A 19,546-nucleotide genomic window follows, 5' to 3' on the forward strand; every position below is an offset into this window, starting at 1 on the left:
AAAATCACTGGAGTCTGATCAATGATGTTGCGCGTAATCTCTGCGGAAATGAAATCCCTCATCTGATCATCAAGCTGCCCGGCTCTGAAGCCCGAGCCAGACCCCTCCTCGACACCTGAACTGCTAACTGGTATCTCGCGCAACGTCACCATGCTGAAAATATAACAAAATCCTGATCAATTAACATACTACTGCTGAGGAATTTCTCACTCACTACCCCATTCCTGGTTTCGTCTTGGCCCCTCTTGAATCGAGTACGGATCCTCTGCTTTCAGTAGTATGGGCCCCTACTACCTTCCACATCTATCCATACTTTCCTCAAGAGTTACCTCAACTCCACACAGTCCCCTTTACTCTTTTACTGATCTCTGCTACTCTCATTCTAGGCTTGCCCTAGGGAACCTCTGACTCTACCCAAACAGTCCTCAGCTGCTGAAGGCCCCCTAGTAATGCCAATTAGTCACCACCTGAATACCATCACATGTGACGAGGCTCGGATAATCCTTCAAGGAAGAGACTCGTCCCTACAACGGTTGGACTCAGACAAGAGCTGCGCAGTAGGGCCAAATCCAACACTCTGAGATTATTCATCCCTGATCATATGTGATGTGATGTATTCACCTAATGGCTAACTCCCATCACTCAGAGTCCCACAAAGCACAAAGCAAGCAGCATTCGGATAAAGGAGACATACTCAGGCAAAACTATTCTCATAACGAGAAACTACACTAGCATACAATGCTAAGCTCGTGCTACCAGGCATAACCTAAACAGGCTATCCTACTGCTGTCTACTCAATACTAGCATGCAATTCTCATAAAACTGAACACATAAAGCAGGCACATAAGGCATCATCCTAGATCCTTAGTCCTATTCTAGCATGCTGTTCTACTGAAGCTGGAACTGAAACTGAAACTGAAACCGATACTGATAATCATAATATAACTTGTATGGGTAAATTGGGAGTACTTACTTGAGCTCGGCTGATTGCATGCACCACACCCTTTTCTCTTTTCAAAACTCTTTTTGCTTTTTCTAAAATTGTTTTCTTTTCTAAAAATTCTTTTGTAATTACGATTTTTCTTTTGAAACTATATACCACTTCCTTAGTTTGAGTTCAGACACACTCAGGAGTGCGCCCGAATCCCTCAAACCAAGGCTCTGATACCAACTTGTAACAACCCAAAAATCACGACTAAAAATTTCTTTTAAAACATTACTAAAATAGATTTATAAACAACGTATCATAAATCAAACATAACTTTTGAGTATTAAATTCAAAACATAATAGCATTATCAGAGTCAAACATTCCCAGGCTAACTGACTATGGTGTGTGCTCTGCAATCTTCCCGAGCTCCTCTTTTGAAAATCGAGTACCTGAAACCAAAACTGAAAACCGTAAGCACGAAGCTTAGTGAGCTCCCCCAATCTACAACATACTTCACAAAAACATATAAAGCACATATTGGGCCTTGCCCACTGTATCGGACCGAAGTCCGGACTAACGGGGCCTTGCCCCCTACATCGAACCGAAGTCCAAAGCTGACATCGGACCGAAGTCCGAAGCTAACTGACTGGGGCCTTGCCCCCTCCATCAGACCGAAGTCCGAAGCTGACATCAGACCGAAGTCCGAAGCTAACTAACTGGGGCCTTGCCCCCTCCATCGGACCGAAGCCCGAAGCTGACTGTCTGGGACCTTGTCCCCTCCATCGGACCGAAGTCCGAAGCTAACTGAACACAGCATATCATAACATATCAACTGGCATAACTCACATATACTGCATACTACATCGGGCCGTAGCCCGGAACACATAACACATAAATCCTGTTTGAGCCACAAAGGCATCAAACCTACTAACTACTGAATCAGATCAACATCCGAAAACTACTGGTAGCTAAATGGGCCGGCATTGTGGCCTTAGACCCGTTCCTACTGGAAGGAAACTCACCTGAGACTGCTGAACTGATGCTGCTAATCCTTTGGCTGCTACTCGACAATCCCCTGAACCGCTGCTCCTCTAGCTCTCCGAGCTATCAATATACATATAACACTTAGTCTGACAGTCAACTAAGTCGACTCTGGTCAAAGTCAACCTTCCAGGTCAACCCTACTCGCCGAGTCACCCTGCTGACTCGCCGAGTCCATAAATCCAGAGTCCTTCCACTCGCGACTCTACTCGCCGAGTCAGCCCCTGACTCGCCGAGTTTACTGATTCTCGATTCCTGTCCTGACCAACTCACTGAGTCCTGGCTCGACTCGCTGACTCGAGTCTTAACTCGAAGGGTTTGGGACCACTCGACCTGACTCGCCGAGTCTAAGAACAGACTCGCCGAGCACACGACAAACTTCATCCAACTCGACGAGTTGTTCATCCAACTCGCCGAGCTCATGCCCATCTTCAACCGACTCGACGAGCTGTTCATCCCACTCGTCGAGTTCCTCCTCATCTTCAAGCTACTCGCCGAGTCCACTCGAAGGACTCGCCGAGTCCATTAAGATCCACTTACATGCAGAGGACTTCCGAGTCATGCATGAACTCCAAACTGTAGATCTACCCTTCCCAAGCCTATTCCCCACGTAAAGTTGCAAACTTTACGTGTAGAGAGGGAGATCTAGGCAAAATGCACTAATAACTAGGGTTTAAGACCAAGAAGCTCCAAAATCCACCCGATGGCTGATACTTTACGAAATTCTAAACCAACTCAAGCATGGATCTGAGGTAGCAACCTCAGATCCGGACCTCGAGCTTGAAATTGATCTTAGGCATGGCTTAAAAGCCCCAAAACTCATAACCAAAGAAGATCTAAAGGAGGGAAACGAATTGATACCTTCCAATGCTCTGAAATGTTCCCCAAACCTCAGATCCAAAGCCACTCGTTGATGCCTCCAAGATTCCCACTTCTTCTTCTTCTTCTAAATCACTCAAAAATGGCCAAAAGCATGAATCATCACAATGGAGGCTTAGGGTGCGGCGTTCAGGGTGCAAGAAGCTGTAAAGGAGCCCTAGGAAGAAGATTAAGATGCTTAAATAGGCTCCAAGCCCCGGATTTAGGGCTTTCCTCGCACAGACCAGACTCGCCGAGTCCACTTGGCCGACTCGTCGAGTTGGTCACTTTCTTATCGACCCGGATCCCGCTCCGACTCGCCGAGTCCTTCCTTTGACTCGTCGAGTCCCTCTTAAATTTAGGGTTTCCTTTACTTTCTTGGCTTTCAAAATCCTGGGTGTTACACATTGTTTCTTTGAAATGAATCTGACATTGAAATTGAAATTTTGAAACCACTTTCACATTTTCTCTCTCTTAAAACCTATAGATATTTTGATTCTTGGTTACATCCATTGATACCTGTTAACTTTTCATTCATAATATCAACAAATGACGATTTTTGAAAGAAAAAATGTTCGATTTCCTCTATAAATCAGAAACTATATGAGAAAATTAATAAGACAATATATCAATCAAATCGATTAATTAGGAATCATCGATCTTAACTTCGTCTTCTTCATATCTTCCTTGTCAGTTAATTCCTTACACGATATCTTTTCCTTCATTTTTTCGCTGATGAAGATTGATACAATAAATTGTAAAACAAAGAGAGCTAAATGCATACATCCACTTCAAATTGACTTTCTTCCTGTTTTAGGTTTTACTACAGCAACAAATTCGCAAATCAAAAGACAGAGAACGTTGACATTCAACACAAAGCCTAATGGTATGTCGATTTTATTTATAGGTTTCAACTTTAAGATTCAAGTCATCATTTTCTGATGTATTGTTGTGGTAACCATTATGTCTCAAATTGTCACGATTTCAGTGTTTCTTTACGTCTACCCTTGCTCTTCTTTTTCAATATGTTGTTCATCCAAGTTTCTTCTTTAATCTGTTATTCTTATATTATATTTTTTGTTTTCAACATTTGATTATCATTACTGGATGTATGGTATTTGATTGTGATAATCCAATGATATTCATAAATGTCACACCCCAAAACCGGAACGGCGGAAACGTTCTGGGGTGGATGACGTCATGTCAAGTATCACAACACATGCATTATAGAAATCAAAGTACAACAAAACATTGCATTAATAGTAATAATTTTACATGGTTACATTACAACGTATTAAAGTATACAAGCAAATAGAATAAATACAGCGTGGTACTAAGCTATCTTCATCAACAACTCCTGGGATGTACCTGTCTAATTTCTGACCTGAGAATACAAGTTATTTGAAAAAGCGAGTATCAACATTTTTACAAATGCTGGTGAGTTCATAAGTATTTAGTGACATTTATTCAAATATCTTTATAAAGTAGTAGTTTAAGTGTTTACTGTGTATTAGAGTTCTTTCCATAAAATCCTATATTTTCTTTAATAAAGCAGCCTTCTACCAAGACTGGTCAGTGTTTTGTGGTAAAAAGTCATTTTCCCTACATTGTTATCATTATCAAAATACTAAATTTGATTATTGAGGAAAACAAACGACAACAGGGAATAACATATGCCTCAGCAGTGAGGACTGCTGACTAAGGCAAGGAATCATTGACTCCAGGAGAGTATCGAACTAACGACACGCCTGGTTCAGTCTAACAATTAGAGACTCAGACCCCAGAAGGTACCAAATGAAAGGTACAGCTGGTAAGGTCTAAAACAGTGAAAAACAGACCCCAGACAGTATCAAATGAAAGATACGTCTTGTAAGGTCAAAACAGAGAAAACAGACCCTAGACAGTATCAAATGAAAGATACGTCTTGTAAGGTCAAAACAGTGTGACTCTGAAAATGAATTACCACCATACAGTGTAAATTGTCGGTGAAATACAGTTACCTTAAGGCCAAAGAATTATAAGGTAAACCCAGGATACTCGTAACCATACTGACTAAAGTACCAGACGCCCTACAAGCGTCTAAAATATGACATTTGTCACCCGTTGGCTTGGTAGGCCAGGACTGTAGCTAGCAGTCTGGGTGCGGGGGTGTCAATCCCGTATAGATCTATACACACAATGTCCGCTCTCCCAACAGGAGATTCTGGTTACCAACTAGACGACGGAGAAGGCCGTGTCCTGAAGATTCATCCCAAATAGTGGGTAGAGACTTCCAAATAGTAGGTAGGGTGTAAGTGTTGAACTAGAGGTAGAGACTTCCAAATAGTGGGTAGTGTGTTTCTAATGTAAGTGTAGACTAGAGGTAGAGAACTCTCAACTGAACTGACTAGAGAATTCCTGTATGTCCATTCTCATATACATAATATATAACTAATGAATCAAACAACCTTCGGACGGCCATCCGATCCCACCAGACCACATCTCAACGAAGAAAAGGAAATAGGGCGGACGAGCCTTCCTAAGTCTTTCAATCATTACTCATATGTACCTATATAAGCACAGACATACATCTAACTACGACTGAGTGTGTATTAAGTAGAAGTGATTCTTGTGAAGTAGGAGTGTCTAACAAGTGAAGTAGGAGCGGTCGCAAGTGAAGTAGGGGTGTCAAACAAGTATAAGCGTATCACGCCGTAGAGACGACATTAAGTGAAGTAAGAGCGTCTATCAGGTATAAGCGACTACAAGTATAAGTGAAATAGAGACAATAACAGGTATAAGCGTATCAAGAAGTGAAAGCGTTATCAAGTAGGAGTTTACAATAAGTGAAAGCGAAGCAGCGGTAACTAACAAGTATAAGTATTCGACGTGAAAGAGAAATTTGATGAAAACCTTGGAAAACCTTTCTATTTAGGAAAATCGCATTTTGTATTCTTTGGTAAAATCAGTGTGGAAACCTTTAGAAATCCTTGGAACCTTTATAAATTGGTTTGAAATGATTTTGAATAAAACAGTATAAGTAAGAGTCTGAAACAGTTTGAAAACCTTTTTGAAAGTCGTTATAGTATCCTACTCGGTAAAACAGTGTACAGTGTGGTAAAATCTTGTGCATGCGGGTTATCAATCACATGTGATTGATATGATAATCGGCATGTTTAACTTGTATTCCCCCTATAAAACATGTAAAAACATTAAAAGGTTCATTCAGGGGTATGAACTCAGCTGGTATAAATAGGTCCGACGAAGGTGCCGTTTGGGCGTTCGGTGTCATGTAAGGACTCGAACACACTCAATGACCTATTTAACATATGATAACATATTTTCACATACAATTAGTATATTTAATACTAATTAAACACGTATACGCACTCAAAGGAGCGGAAAACACTTTGGTTAAGTGTTTGGGGTGTCCCGGGTAGCGTCTAAAGGTGTGTATGGTTTAGGAATGGAGTTTACTCTCCGAGATTAAACCCTTAATATGTTGTTTACCAAGGTTTTGAAAACCGGACCGGAGACCGAACCGGTCGTCTTACAGGTTCGATGGTTCAGGTGGTCCAACCGGTCGGACCGGTCTCAAAAACCGGAAAAACCGGATGATGTCATAATTATATTTAATTATATAAAAAATACAAAAATGAAAAAAATAAATATTTTTTAAAATTTTCGGTTTTGACCGGTTTTTACCGGTTCGACCGGTTTTTACCGGTTCAAACGATTACCGGTTTTTTGGCCTTTAAGAACCGGATCCGGGACCGGTTCCAGGTTGAACCGGTCGAACCGGCCGGTTCGGTCCGGTTTTCAAAACATGGTTGTTTACGGCCCAGGGACTATTCACCATGAGTTTACGGCCGTAAACTCATGGTGAAGGATTCTAGTGTGTTTTAAGGCTTCAATCTTGTTCATGGAATTATTCTAGGTCCAAATCTAAGTGGTATGGATGAGTTTAAGGCTTCTAAGGGCACCATTATGGAGTTTACGAACCATGAACCATCCCTAAGGGAGTTCACGGCCGTGAACTCCTATACCATGGTTTTATTGAAGTTTCAAGCCCTTATTACACTCCTAGCATTTTATAGAAGTAGTCAAAGGCCATTTGGGGGACAAAACTTAATGTTTTGACATGTTTAAGGGTGTTTACGGCCCTGGTACATGCCTGGGCCGTAAACTCCTTTTTTCCCTTCATTTTGTTGTGCTTTATGGCCCTAAGCATTTCCTAAGTTCATATCTAAATTCTATCATGCCTTAGATGGGTTTTTGGGACCATTTAACATGGAAATTGGGTGTTTATGGCCTAAGAATAAGCTTGGGCTGTAAACCCTCTTTTAGGTCCTAAAAACTTGTGTTTTGGTGTCCAAACTCATCTAGGTATATCCCTTAATTAGCATGCAAGCCTAAAGGAAGGAAAAATTGGGGTTTGGCCAAGTTTTGGGGTGTTTACGGCCTAAGGAGCTTCTTAGGCCATAAACTCCTTGTCTGCCCCTCATTCTTATGATTTTCTAGATATAAACACTTAGATGTATGATTAGAACAAGTTAGGAAAGAAAATATTACGTTTGGAAGCCGGAATTCGCGGTTTTGGAGTCGGATTCGGGTCTAGAGAGAGAGTAGTGAGAGAGAGGGTGGAAAAGCTCCAAATGGAGTTTACTCCCCCTTATAAATGGGTGGGAGTTGGAGCTCAGTGGGATTCTACCCGATACTACCGGTAAACGGGGCTTTTGGGCGCACCCGATTTAGTGGTCGTAATAATAAAACTTAACATTTTCCAAATAAATGGAAATGTGTGTTATGTGTTTTTATTCCCTTTTATCACGACTTAACGACATATTAAATATAAAAAAATGAAAAGTTTATTTAATTGACGATCTTTAATTAACAGAACTTTTATAAACTGGAAAATTCCGTTAACGGTAACGGGGAAATGTAACGGAACAACTTGGGTTGTCACATCATCCCCCCGTTAGAGGGAATTTCGTCCCGAAATTCAGGTCTAGGCAAGGAAGTAGGTATGAATGGCCAAGTAGAGGTATGAGAGTACTTCCTATATGGTTGTCCTCGCATTCCCCAGTGAACTTTAGTCTGTGTTTGTCATTCCAACAGACCTTCACATACGGGATGCAGATTTCGTCTCGTGTAACTAGTGGGTTCCGATTGGTGTATCTACGAGGTTAGGGTTCTCAATGGTTTCTATCAAGATGAGTGGGGTACGAAGAGTGATATCGGGCAATCGCATATCTAGTCTAAGAAGTGGATTGACCAGGTGTGAGTCTTGTGGTATATCTGAAGGTAGTAGCGGCCTGAATAGGATTGGACGAAATCTCCATGAGAATTCTCATATGGTCCTAAGCTCTCGGAATGGTAGAGCTTTTCAGTACTCAGAACATAGTGTACTTCTATGGCAAGATCATCACTGGCGTGATCGCCATTCCGAAGTTCCTAACGTTCTCACTCGTACTGTGTGTGTAGTCCTTCAGGTTGGTTCTTAGGAACCTCGAGTGGTCTTTGGTTTCGTGTTTTCTGTCAACTGACTGATAGAGACTTTCTAGATCGTCGAGTGGGTTGCGTGACTATGGTTATCGGTTTGCTGTAGAGTTTCTATCTCAAGCTTGTGCAAAATGGACCTGCACTAACGAATCTTGATATACGGAAACCCTGAGGGTCGGGGAGATAGGGTTTCACCAGACGAGCGTTGGACTATCTCAGGAGGTGGTTCTACTATCTCTGCGTGAGATGGTATTCGTGGAACACCTAATAGTCCAAGGATTCTCCAAGACTTTGGTTTATTCTAGTGCGGAAAGCGCATGTTCCTGCATAACCCTTCGACTAACACCAAGGCTGGTGTCAAGTCTATAATCTCTTCGGGATCTGGTCACGAGGCTTAACGCAATTACTTTCGCACTTGATCAAGTATTCTTGGCCGCGAAGGTTATCCTGTGGATTCTCGGTATCCTAGCGTTCACTTCGGAGAAGGTATTTTTATCGTCTACAGGGTGACGACAATTTCCTCCATGCAAGAGGGTGGAGGATGATAGGCACTACCTGTCTATAACAGGGTGGGCAAAGTGCCTGAGTAGTAAGAGCACCTACTGCAACTACTCTTCCGAAGGTTCTGAGTTTCCTCGGTCTAGGTCAATTCTAGTGAGTATAGTGTCTCATCACTCAGAACTTTATGTCACACCCCCAAACCAGAACGGCAGAAACGTTCGAGGGCGGAGGACGTCATATTCAGTATCATAACAGTTCATAGAAAGGAAAGTACACACCACCATAATATAAATATATTTGTAAAGTTTACATGATTGTAGATGTTACATGTTTGCAAAAGAAATCAAATACAAAATGGTGATCCAAAATATGTTACTAACGCCAGCGCGTTAGTCTTCAGAAGTAGTTGCTCCCTGGTCTAGCGGTTTCCTGAGAATACAAGTTATTTCAAAGAAAAAGTGTCAACATTTAAGTTGGTGAGTTCATAAGTGGTGTTTTGAGAAGATGTATGCCATTCGAAAGTGTTTGTATGTTTTCCAGAAAATGTAGTATTTCAATTGAAAACGAGTTATGATTCGTGTGTTGAAAATGAATGTATTAGATCCAGAAAATCACATATTTTCCCTAATAGTTGAGATATGATTTGTTGTGTTTTCCAAGAAAAACCCTTATTTTCCTAACATAACTGGCAGTCTCTAAGACCGAAAATCGCAAGCAAACGACGTGCTTGTAAGTTGTGTCATAGTTTTACATAGTAAAGCTATACGAAGATCGCACTTGTTAGATGAAGAATAGTTTTAATAGCTACTCGTTCATAAAAGCATAATACCATAATAATTGTATATCCGATGAGTTTTATAACCATACTAAACATAATATGCCTGTAGCGACGTTCTTCAGGCGTCGTAGCGTTATGACAACTGTCACCCCAAAAGACGGACTGTAGCTAACAGTCAGGGCGCGGGATCATGACTTCCCGTATAGATCTATACACATTTGACACGTTCTCCGAACGGGAGACTCTGGTTATAGACAGGACTTGTAGCGATACCTTTTATCAAAAAGGCAGTGTTTGAAGATGTACACGTCTCATGGATTCTCAACTAAGTCTGTATTAAAGTAGTAGTTTGTATGCAAAGTTTATCCTTTTTCACAATGTTTGACAAAGCATAAATCATAAGTTCTTTGAATGCATAAAATGATTTAGTAAAGAATGTTACCCTTGATATGATGTATTTGTATGCAAACGTATAAATAAAACATATTTCTATTTATAAACATATTGTATCCCAAGAGGGTAAAGTTGTGTTGTGAGGCGTTTTGCATGATAATGACTTCATAAGACAGCTAAAGCAACAGTATGAAAAGTATATAAAAAGATCGATGTTTCACAGGATTTTAGTCGTGTGTTTACTTGTATTCCTCCCCTAAAAGAGTATAAAAGCATTTAAAATGTATTTAAAGAGTGTTCGAAGGGGATATGAACTCACTTGATAGTTTGAAGATAGCGAGATGGAAAACCGGACAGAGTTTCGTCTCGGGAAACTGATTTTTCTCAGGATTCTAGGGAATCTCGGGAGTAAAATCGACCCTCGGGACTTGACTAAAAAGACCAGAGCTTCGGGTTTGAACGGGCACAGAAAACGAGGCAAGATCGTGAGAGAAAGGAGAGAATTGAGCCCTTTTTTCAGAAAGCCTCGCATCCTATTTATAGGAAGGCTGAACCGCCTCGGTACGCGGGGCGTATGCCCGTACGCAGCGCATACGCGTACGTCATGCATGATCGAAGCCTCGACTGCCTCGGCTTCGGATGGGACGGGTTGCTGGGTACGCGGGTCGGATGGGACGGCGGGTCGGACGGGACAGCGGGTCGGACGGGTCGGGTACTTCGAACGGGTCGGACGGGTCGGATAGGGCGACGTGGATGATCAGAGGCCAAGTCTCTCGGGTACGCAGGGCATACAGGGGTACGCAGCGCGTACCCGGATGAGGACACTGACTCCTCTTCGGATAAGGTCCGAAATTTTGATTTAAATAAATATATAATTTATTTAATAAACTTCAAAAATTCATATCTTCTTCATACAAACTCCGTTTTCGATGTTCTTTATATCCACGCGTAGGTGAGACTACGCTCTACAACTTTCGTTTAGACTCCGTTGGCAAATTCCGAAATTATTTTTATTATTTATTTTATAACTCATCGTGTTTAAGGAATTTCTTTGAAAATTCATAACTTCTTTATCTGATGTCGGTTTTTGCCAGACTTTTTACCGCTGAAATACCATTGTCGAGACCTTCGATTCTCGTTTAGGTCATTCCGGCCAAAAGTCGCTCGATCTTCGATTCGAGTTTTTAGCTGTCTACTGCTATATTCGGATCTTGGAAAAATCATAACTTCCTCATACGAAGTCAGATTTGGACATTCTTTTTGTGTACGCTCACGGTTTAATGTTATCTATAACTTTCATTTAGATACCTAAGGCTAAACGCTATCGTATTGAAACTTTGCGTTTTCCGTTTAATCGGTATTGTCGGTTTTGTCGGAAATCTTAGAATGGTCATAACTTCTTCGTCATAACTCGGATTTTAGTGTTCTTTATATATTTGGAAACCTTTAAGACGATATCTACTACATAGTGTACTCCAATCAGAGCTTTTGAATAATTCATTTATCGATGATATTCCTATTACATTCCAAAGGGGTTACAAGACTCGATTTATAATGCCCGGAAATAACGGGTTGTTACACTTTACTAGCTTAACCCGCAGTGATTCTCTTGACTTCGGCTTCTATGTTATGGAATAGGGTGAAAGTGTTTTGCTAACAGGTTCGTGGTGGAGCTCATACTTAGCCTAACCACCAATACTTGGTGTATGCAGGCAGTATACAATTGAGGTCGGCAGGATGTTTAGCTATGCGACTCCACCCCAAACCCACAACCCAATGAGGAACAGGGAGTAAGGGGGAAACACACACCTTAAATCTTTTTGATCTCAATTATATGCCACCTTTACGCATATGCCGAGTTATAGTGGTCAGTCTCATGAGTTCTATTCTTTGGGTTCACGAACTGGGTGTGCGAGGTGCGTAGGGTCTCCCGGGGGAATCTACGGAGTATGCTTCGGTTGGTTGTCGTCTACTGGAGTTTCTACAGTGTCCTTTGCTTCGGTGTTCATCTGGCTACGAGGGGTCGGTCGACGGCACGTGGTACCCTCTCTTGGGTACTTCGGAAGGTTTGAGATAAGAGAGATGATTGACGGTTTGCATTAGGTTTGATTATTCGTGTTAGGTTTAGGTTCGGGAGAACCTTTATTTGCCGACATGGCTATGGAGAAAGTTCTTTTTACACAGCAGACAGCACTAAGAATGTACACATGGTTGCACGAAGTCGAACCATGATCAATAGGGTCGTCGAAGTTGGCACACTCCAACATGATATAAAATGAAGAGCGGTAGAGTCATGCGCCAAACGGGCACACAAGTTCTAAGCGTCTCGGTTTCGTCCTATGTATCACTACCGCGGATACTTGGATCGATAGAGTCGACGCGGAACCATAGAGAGTCCTAAGTGTTTCTGAATAGAGTACCTTTTTATGAATGGATTCTCACGAGGCATTTCTATAATCGTCTCACATATACTAGTCATGTATATTTAAGGTGGGGAGGATTGTTGACTGAGCGACCCCGCCCTAAATCCACAACCAAACGAGGAACAGGAAATGAGGCGGCATTCGCTCACTCTAGGTCTGTCCATCTTAAATATACATGGCCGTAACGTATATGTTTAGCCATTATAGTTTTACCTGATGAATTTTTAAATTTTATAACAGTGCTGCGACTTTCGCCTTACTGGGAAGAATTTACATTTTGAATTAAACCTTTATTGTTTTTAGTTTAGTTAACCGAGATCGAGAGACGTACCAAAAATCTACTGAGTTCCTTGACGCTTCTTCCTAAGTAGTAGAGTCAGGCTCCTCCTGTGTCCTTGTTGTTTCCTTCAGCTGGGCAATTCCTTTTGAAGTGTCCAATCGCACCACATAGACGGCAAACTGGATTGGTCGTCACTTTGGTGATTGATGCAATACGCTCCACCGGAGTTCTGCATACACGAGCAGTATGCCCCTTCATGTTGCACCTAGCATATAAGAGTTCCCGGCAGGCACCATGATGATGGTAGCTGCACTTGCTGCAGTGGGGAAGGTCTCCTAGGTACGGTCTTCTTGGAGTCGGGAGGGAAGGATTTAGCATCGGAATTTCATGTTGAGAAAGTAACTCGGTGATTATCTTTTGTCGATACAGTGAAGACATAAGGATATGTTGAAAGATTAAAGAGTTTGAACTCCATCTCAAAATTTTGTGCATGTTTGTACCGGAAGATCACAACCGGTAGCTATCATGGCTGCTTCAACAAGAGTACATGTAAAGGTAATTATTTTTTTCCCTTTTTGTAACTTCCGAATTTAATAAATTTGTATCCATAAGCATCTATATAATTTTATAGTAAGCTAACCATCTTTTAAAGTCTCTTATTATGTGATCATGTCATGGTGTTGTTCAAGGATTTGCTGTCTCACATTGTAAAACGAATAGTAGCCACCATGTGTTAGAAAAAATGCCACAAACAATAAGTACATAATGATTGCATTGATTTTAATTTTAGAAAGTTTTCTATTAGATTAACCAGCTTATTTGCCTATTATTCTTAAACAATGTGTTGCTGAAATATTTCACTTTATATATGTTGGAGTAACATCGTATAGAAGTTTGAATATGATATATTGAAATAGATTTATATTTGCAGTCATAATGGTTAGCTGGTGATTTGTTTCATGTTTTTGGGTTAAGAAGTTGTTTTTTAGATCTAAGAAATAATGGCGCATATGTATAATTTGGAGATTGTAGCACGATGGTTAATTTTATCGTCATGTTGGGAACTTGATGCGTTTTAAAATGAAAGCTAAGATTAAGTTAATTCCAGCTTGGTTGTTGCTGACGAATAAATTATCTAATTAAGGCTGGTTAAGCTACAAAAGCATCGATTGTTACGTTTCTATTTTATCCCATGATACCATCACTATACTTAATTGTTCTATATTCTTTTAGTTAGGAGTAGATTGATTTTGACCTACTAACATACTATAATGGAGAAATCCATAAGTTATTATTAGTTGTAGGCATTCAAACTTGAAATTATTTTCTGCTGCAGATTAGCTTTTTAATACATAATGTTGATTAGCATACTATACAGGGGAAGATGAACCGCTGGCATTATCCTGTAACAAAAACGGTATATAATATTTATGTTTGTAGAAACCTATTTTTGTATTAAGTTTTTATATGATAGTAACGTGGTTAATAGAACAATTAATTTTTTTGGGGGTTTTTTTTTATTGGAACATCATTTTTTTTGGGTATTACAAAATCATATTTCTTATTACTCAAACAGATTTTTTATTCTCTATCTATATATTTGTTCACTACTAACCATTTATTATCTGTCAAGCAGGATATTGAATTTGGGTTGTAGGGTGCTGGAAAATCTATTATTATGAGTTTCTTGGATTTTGGTATTTTGATGGATTCTAATATAATATATATGAATTTTTCCATTACTATATAACATCCTTTCATATTATTTTTGTTTAATATAGATTAATGGGAACCCCAACAGAAGGTACATGGCCTAGAGTAAGATCTCTACCTAATCATGTCTTGTAATTAGCAATGTTTATTTGTTTCAACAATCATTCAAGTCTGATATGAATTCATATTTTATCTTGTTATAATGTGCTTCATGGTTATAATTAGCTCGATATTCCAAAATATAATGATTTACTAAGAAATTTATGTGGGTTGTAGTGACTTATTGTCGCTTTTGATTAATATGTAGGTTAATACCAAATTACTTTCTTTCATTTTGATTTTGGGAAGAGTATAAATGGTAAATTGACGGTTTGTGTGATGGACTATTAGTGTAATACAATGACTTTGTAATTTTCATTTTTAATATTATTTTTGTATTTTCTTAATTGTTTTTAAATTTACCATTAATCATAACAATTTTTTTATCTCTTCTTTTACTTTGTTATCCGTGTATTACACGGGTTATAACCTAGTTAGTATGTGTATATATGTATATATATAGATCTGGTAAGAAATTTTTTTTGTAGGAAGGTAAGAAGTTTTTTTTGTACATATTTTTTTTACGAACAAAATAAATGAATCACTAGATGATTCACAAGAAAAAAATTTCAATAAAACATCTTCATGATTCATTTTTAAGGAAATTAAGAAAATATTCATTTTTATGACAATTTTAGTAAATAACAACAAAATTATTGTATAAATGAATCATCAACATGTTTTTTGAGAATTTTTTCTTATGAATCATCTTACAAATAAATCATGTGATGATTCATTTTGTTTGTTTGCTAAAAAAATATGTAGAAAAAAAACTTCTTACCTTCTTACCAAAATTTTTCCTCTTATTTGATCTTGACTATATATATATATATATATATATATATATATATATATATATATATATATATATATATATATATATATATATATATATATATATATATATATATATATATATATATGTGGAATTTAGGTGGACAAGAACTCAAGAATAGTCCATGTCATATACCGACTCAAAATTTATTTAAACCGCAAAAATCTCCTCAGATCCTCATTTAACCGGTCAAATATAAGTTTAAGGAGGTATAACACAGGAAAAAAAAACATGAGGGACCATTTAAAACCAAAAGCAAAAGTTTATTGGGTTACAATGATATTAAGCCATATACTTCACGTTTAAAGATTAATAATCACGGTCTATTAATTACTATTAGTAATAGTAATTCCGTGAGGTAATCTTGGCTTTCCTGTTTCATATATTAGAACTTATGAAGCGGATTGCAAAAACTATTTGCTCCAAGTCTGTCAACTTGGAGAAAATGTGTCAACAGTTTTTGTCCAACTTGGAGTATAAATCCAACCAAATATTAAAAATAACAAATTATTATTATTAATGACTAATAGAGTAAGGAAGCTAACAAGTAACAACCATGGGTGACCCACTGCTTTCCCTGCACTAGAGGGCTGCTTTTAATCCAATAGTTGTTTCAAGAAAACAGCCAACTAAATTACAATACGTACAAAAAAAAAAAAAAAAAATTCCAACCATGACTAAATTATGCAGTTTAAAACGACTGAGGTAGTCCACGCATGGTCAACTTGTGGAATATAGAATCTCAAAACTGAAATCTTCTACAGCTTGATAAACCCAATAAAATGCTTACATCCTGGCTTCAGGAATCGTAAACAGCAAATGATGAGAGAAACATTCCTTCTATTCCTCCTCTTCTGTTCCTTGATCGAATCTTCAGCTTCAAAGAACACCATTAAAGACCATCTTCAGAGGGGTTCCTCTCTATCTGTTGATGATAGTTCAGACGTCATAAGGTCCCCAGACAACACTTATACCTGTGGCTTCTATGGTTTCCAAAGCAATGCTTATTGGTTCGCAATTTGGTTCACAAACTCCAAAGAGCGCACAGCGGTCTGGACAGCCAACCGCAACACACCTGTGAATGGCCGTGGTTCAAAGATGACATTTAGGAGAAACGGAGCCATGGTTTTGACAGATGTGGATGGCATGGTCGTGTGGGAAACAAACACAACCTCCACAGATGTAGATAGAGCAGTGCTGCTGAATACAGGTAATCTGGTGCTACAGAACCAAAAAGGTCAGATTCTTTGGCAAAGTTTTGATTATCCAACAGATACTCTATTGCCTTCTCAAACACTAACAAAGAGAAAAAGCTTGATATCTGCTTTAAGAAGAGGAAGTTTTGAACCTGGATATTTTGTTTTGAGCTATAACAGTATTAACGTGTTAATACTGACTTACGACAGCCCAGAAACAACAGTTTTGTACTGGCCTAGTCCCGATCCTGGATTTAATGTCTGGTCTTACGGAAGAACTTCATATAACAGCAGCAGAATCGCATTCTTTGATGATTTTGGTGTATTTAGGTCGAGCGATCGGTGGCAGTTTAATGCTTCAGATATGGGTTTTGGGATCAGAAGAAGGTTAACCATGGACTATGATGGTAATCTCAGGATTTATAGCTTGAACGATTCAACTGGATTATGGTCGATTTCATGGCAAGCTATTGCACAACCATGCAATGTTCTCGGAATCTGTGGGAGAAACGGGATCTGTGATAATGGAGTACTACAATCGGAATGTTCATGTCCACCCCACCACCAGCAGACTAACCCTACTGATGTAAGCCAGGGTTGTACGCCTACTTTCAATACAACATGTTCAAACTCAACAAAGTTTGGATTTTTGGAAATGCCGAATACAGATTATTATGGCTTTGATTTAAATTCAATAGATGCATTCTTACCAACTTCGTTCGATGCTTGTAAGGATATGTGTTTACGAAATTGTAGATGTATAGCATTTAGTTACAGGTTAACTGGTGAAGGACTTTGCTTTATTAAAAATGCTCTTTTCAACGGCTTTCGGTCTCCTAATTTCCCAGGAAGCATCTACTTGAAAGTACCGGTTGACATGGAAACAAGTGAATCTGTCTCAGTTCTTACTAGTTCTAACGCCACATGTGTAGAGGTCGTCACAGTCATGCTGGGTTCTCCATCTATGTATGAACCATCTGAAACAAAGGTGAAATGGGTTTATCTTTACTCCTTCGCTATAGCTATTGGTGTGGCTGAAGCTTTTGTTATGTTGTTAGGGTGGTGGCTTTTTTATAGAAAAAATGCCCTCCTAACCAGCTTAGAAGAGGGGTATCGTATGGTATCAAGTCAGTTTAGAGGGTTTACTTATCAAGAACTGGTGAAGGCGACACAAAACTTTAAGGTGGAGATAGGGAGAGGAGGCTCAGGGACTGTGTATAAAGGGATTTTGGAAGATGAAAGGGTGGTGGCTGTGAAGAGGTTAGGAGATGTGAGCGAAGGTGGAGAGTTTTGGGCAGAAGTCAGCACAATCGGTAAAATCAATCACATGAATTTAGTAAGAATGTGGGGATTCTGTTCACACAAACGATACAAACTTCTGGTGTATGAGTACGTGGAAAATCTTTCTCTTGCCCATAGATTGTTTTCCACGACTTTTCTTCAATGGAAAGAAAGGTTCAAAGTTGCCGTAGGCATAGCAAAAGGTTTGGCTTATTTACACCATGAATGCCTAGAATGGGTGATTCACTGTGATGTTAAGCCAGAAAACATTCTTTTAGATGAGTCGTTCGAAGCAAAGATTGCAGATTTTGGTCTGGCGAAGTTGACTCAAAGAGGTGGTCAAAACTCGGAGTTTACTAGGATTAGAGGAACAAAAGGATATATGGCTCCAGAATGGGCTAGCAACCTTCCTATCACAGCAAAAGTTGATGTGTACAGCTATGGGGTTGTGGTTTTAGAAATGGCAAGGGGAATTCGACTTTCTAATATTGTTGTGCAGGAAGGGGAAGAGGAAGAAACCGAGCTTATGAGGTTCCTAAGGGTAGCGAAAACGAAGCTTCAAGGAGAAGAAATGGAGTCATGGATTGAAGAGATAATTGATTCGAGGTTGGGAGGATTGTTCAGTATGAAGCAAGCTGCAAAACTTGTTGAGATTGGTGTAAGTTGCGTGGAGGAAGACCGCAATAAAAGGCCTACTATGGATTCAGTTGTTCACGATCTAATCGATTGCGAGTCGGAGTAGACATGCTTCGTACTGTTTGTTTTGGTATTCCTGTGTAGTTCAGGGTTAACCTTTTATAGTCATAGGCGTAATTGAAGGCTTACTATAATTAGTTATATTGTTTAATAGGAAGTGTGCTTTCTTTGTTTTATAGTATCTTCAACTAAGTTACTATTTGTATAGCCAGTGTTGAAGTGCCTTTTTATAGACAATATTTTTTGTCTTATTACTTGAACGAACTTTATCGTTACATATGAGTATCTTTAAACTTTTTTTACTTGTGACACAGGAAATAACTACATAAAATTGACTCCGTGTGAAAACAGGTCTATTTAAATATAATCCAACATTTGACAATGTATTTTCAAAATACATTGTTACTTTATAGATATATTGCGAAATAAAATTGTTTATTTCAAAAAATAACAACTTATTTATATTCTTACAACATTTGACATTGTAGACCCTTATGGTCTTGAATATTTTACTTTAGGCCATCGATGTAACATGATGCTTGTTATTCTTTTGTCACATGTAGATCGTACCTACAACCGCATAAACTTGGCAATATATTTCGTGACAGGTCAACTTCCTTGAGTGTCATTTTATTAGCATCTTCATGGGTGTCACTCTTCCACCAAACACTTCTTTTTCGTGTGCGTCCCTTTTAAACATGGTCCCACCAAGCTCCGACCCTAGCAAAAAGTTTTTAGGCGACGATCTTCACATGTCGATGCTATAGGATGTCCATGATATTGAAAAATCTCTTGACCTCGTACAACCAGTCGAGAATACCTTCAAGGTCCATATTCCCATTGAAATTTAATTCTCGTGGACTACTCTTGTCTTGTTAGCAGGAAGACGCCAACCTCCCCTAGCACCACTACGGGTGTTGTCTTGTTGTCTTTGATTATCGTCATTGTTTCCAACCTTGTAATTTCCACGGCTATTACGATCATCTACGATCACGATACGTAGTTCAATCAGCTAGTTATGGACCATCTTTAATGCCGTTCG

The 19,546-nt window shown here is 39.2% G+C and overlaps 1 protein-coding gene across 1 annotated transcript; it reads left to right on the forward strand.

The window, feature by feature from the left end:
• Window positions 1-16,045: 16,045 nt before the first annotated feature.
• On the forward strand, window positions 16,046-18,781 carry LOC111882461 (putative receptor protein kinase ZmPK1). Its single transcript, XM_023878828.3, has one exon. It carries the CDS (start codon window positions 16,151-16,153, stop codon window positions 18,548-18,550), a length of 2,400 nt encoding a protein of 799 aa, XP_023734596.1. The 5' UTR covers window positions 16,046-16,150; the 3' UTR covers window positions 18,551-18,781.
• Window positions 18,782-19,546: the final 765 nt, after the last annotated feature.

The sequence above is a fragment of the Lactuca sativa genome, chromosome 9 (genome assembly GCF_002870075.4).
Source record: "Lactuca sativa cultivar Salinas chromosome 9, Lsat_Salinas_v11, whole genome shotgun sequence".
Classification (NCBI taxonomy): Eukaryota; Viridiplantae; Streptophyta; class Magnoliopsida; order Asterales; family Asteraceae; genus Lactuca; species Lactuca sativa.

What these genes read in the sequence shown, in the direction of transcription:
- LOC111882461 (XM_023878828.3), top strand. Translation starts at nt 16,151, where the DNA reads ATGATGAGAGAAACATTCCTTCTATTCCTCCTCTTCTGTTCCTTGATC.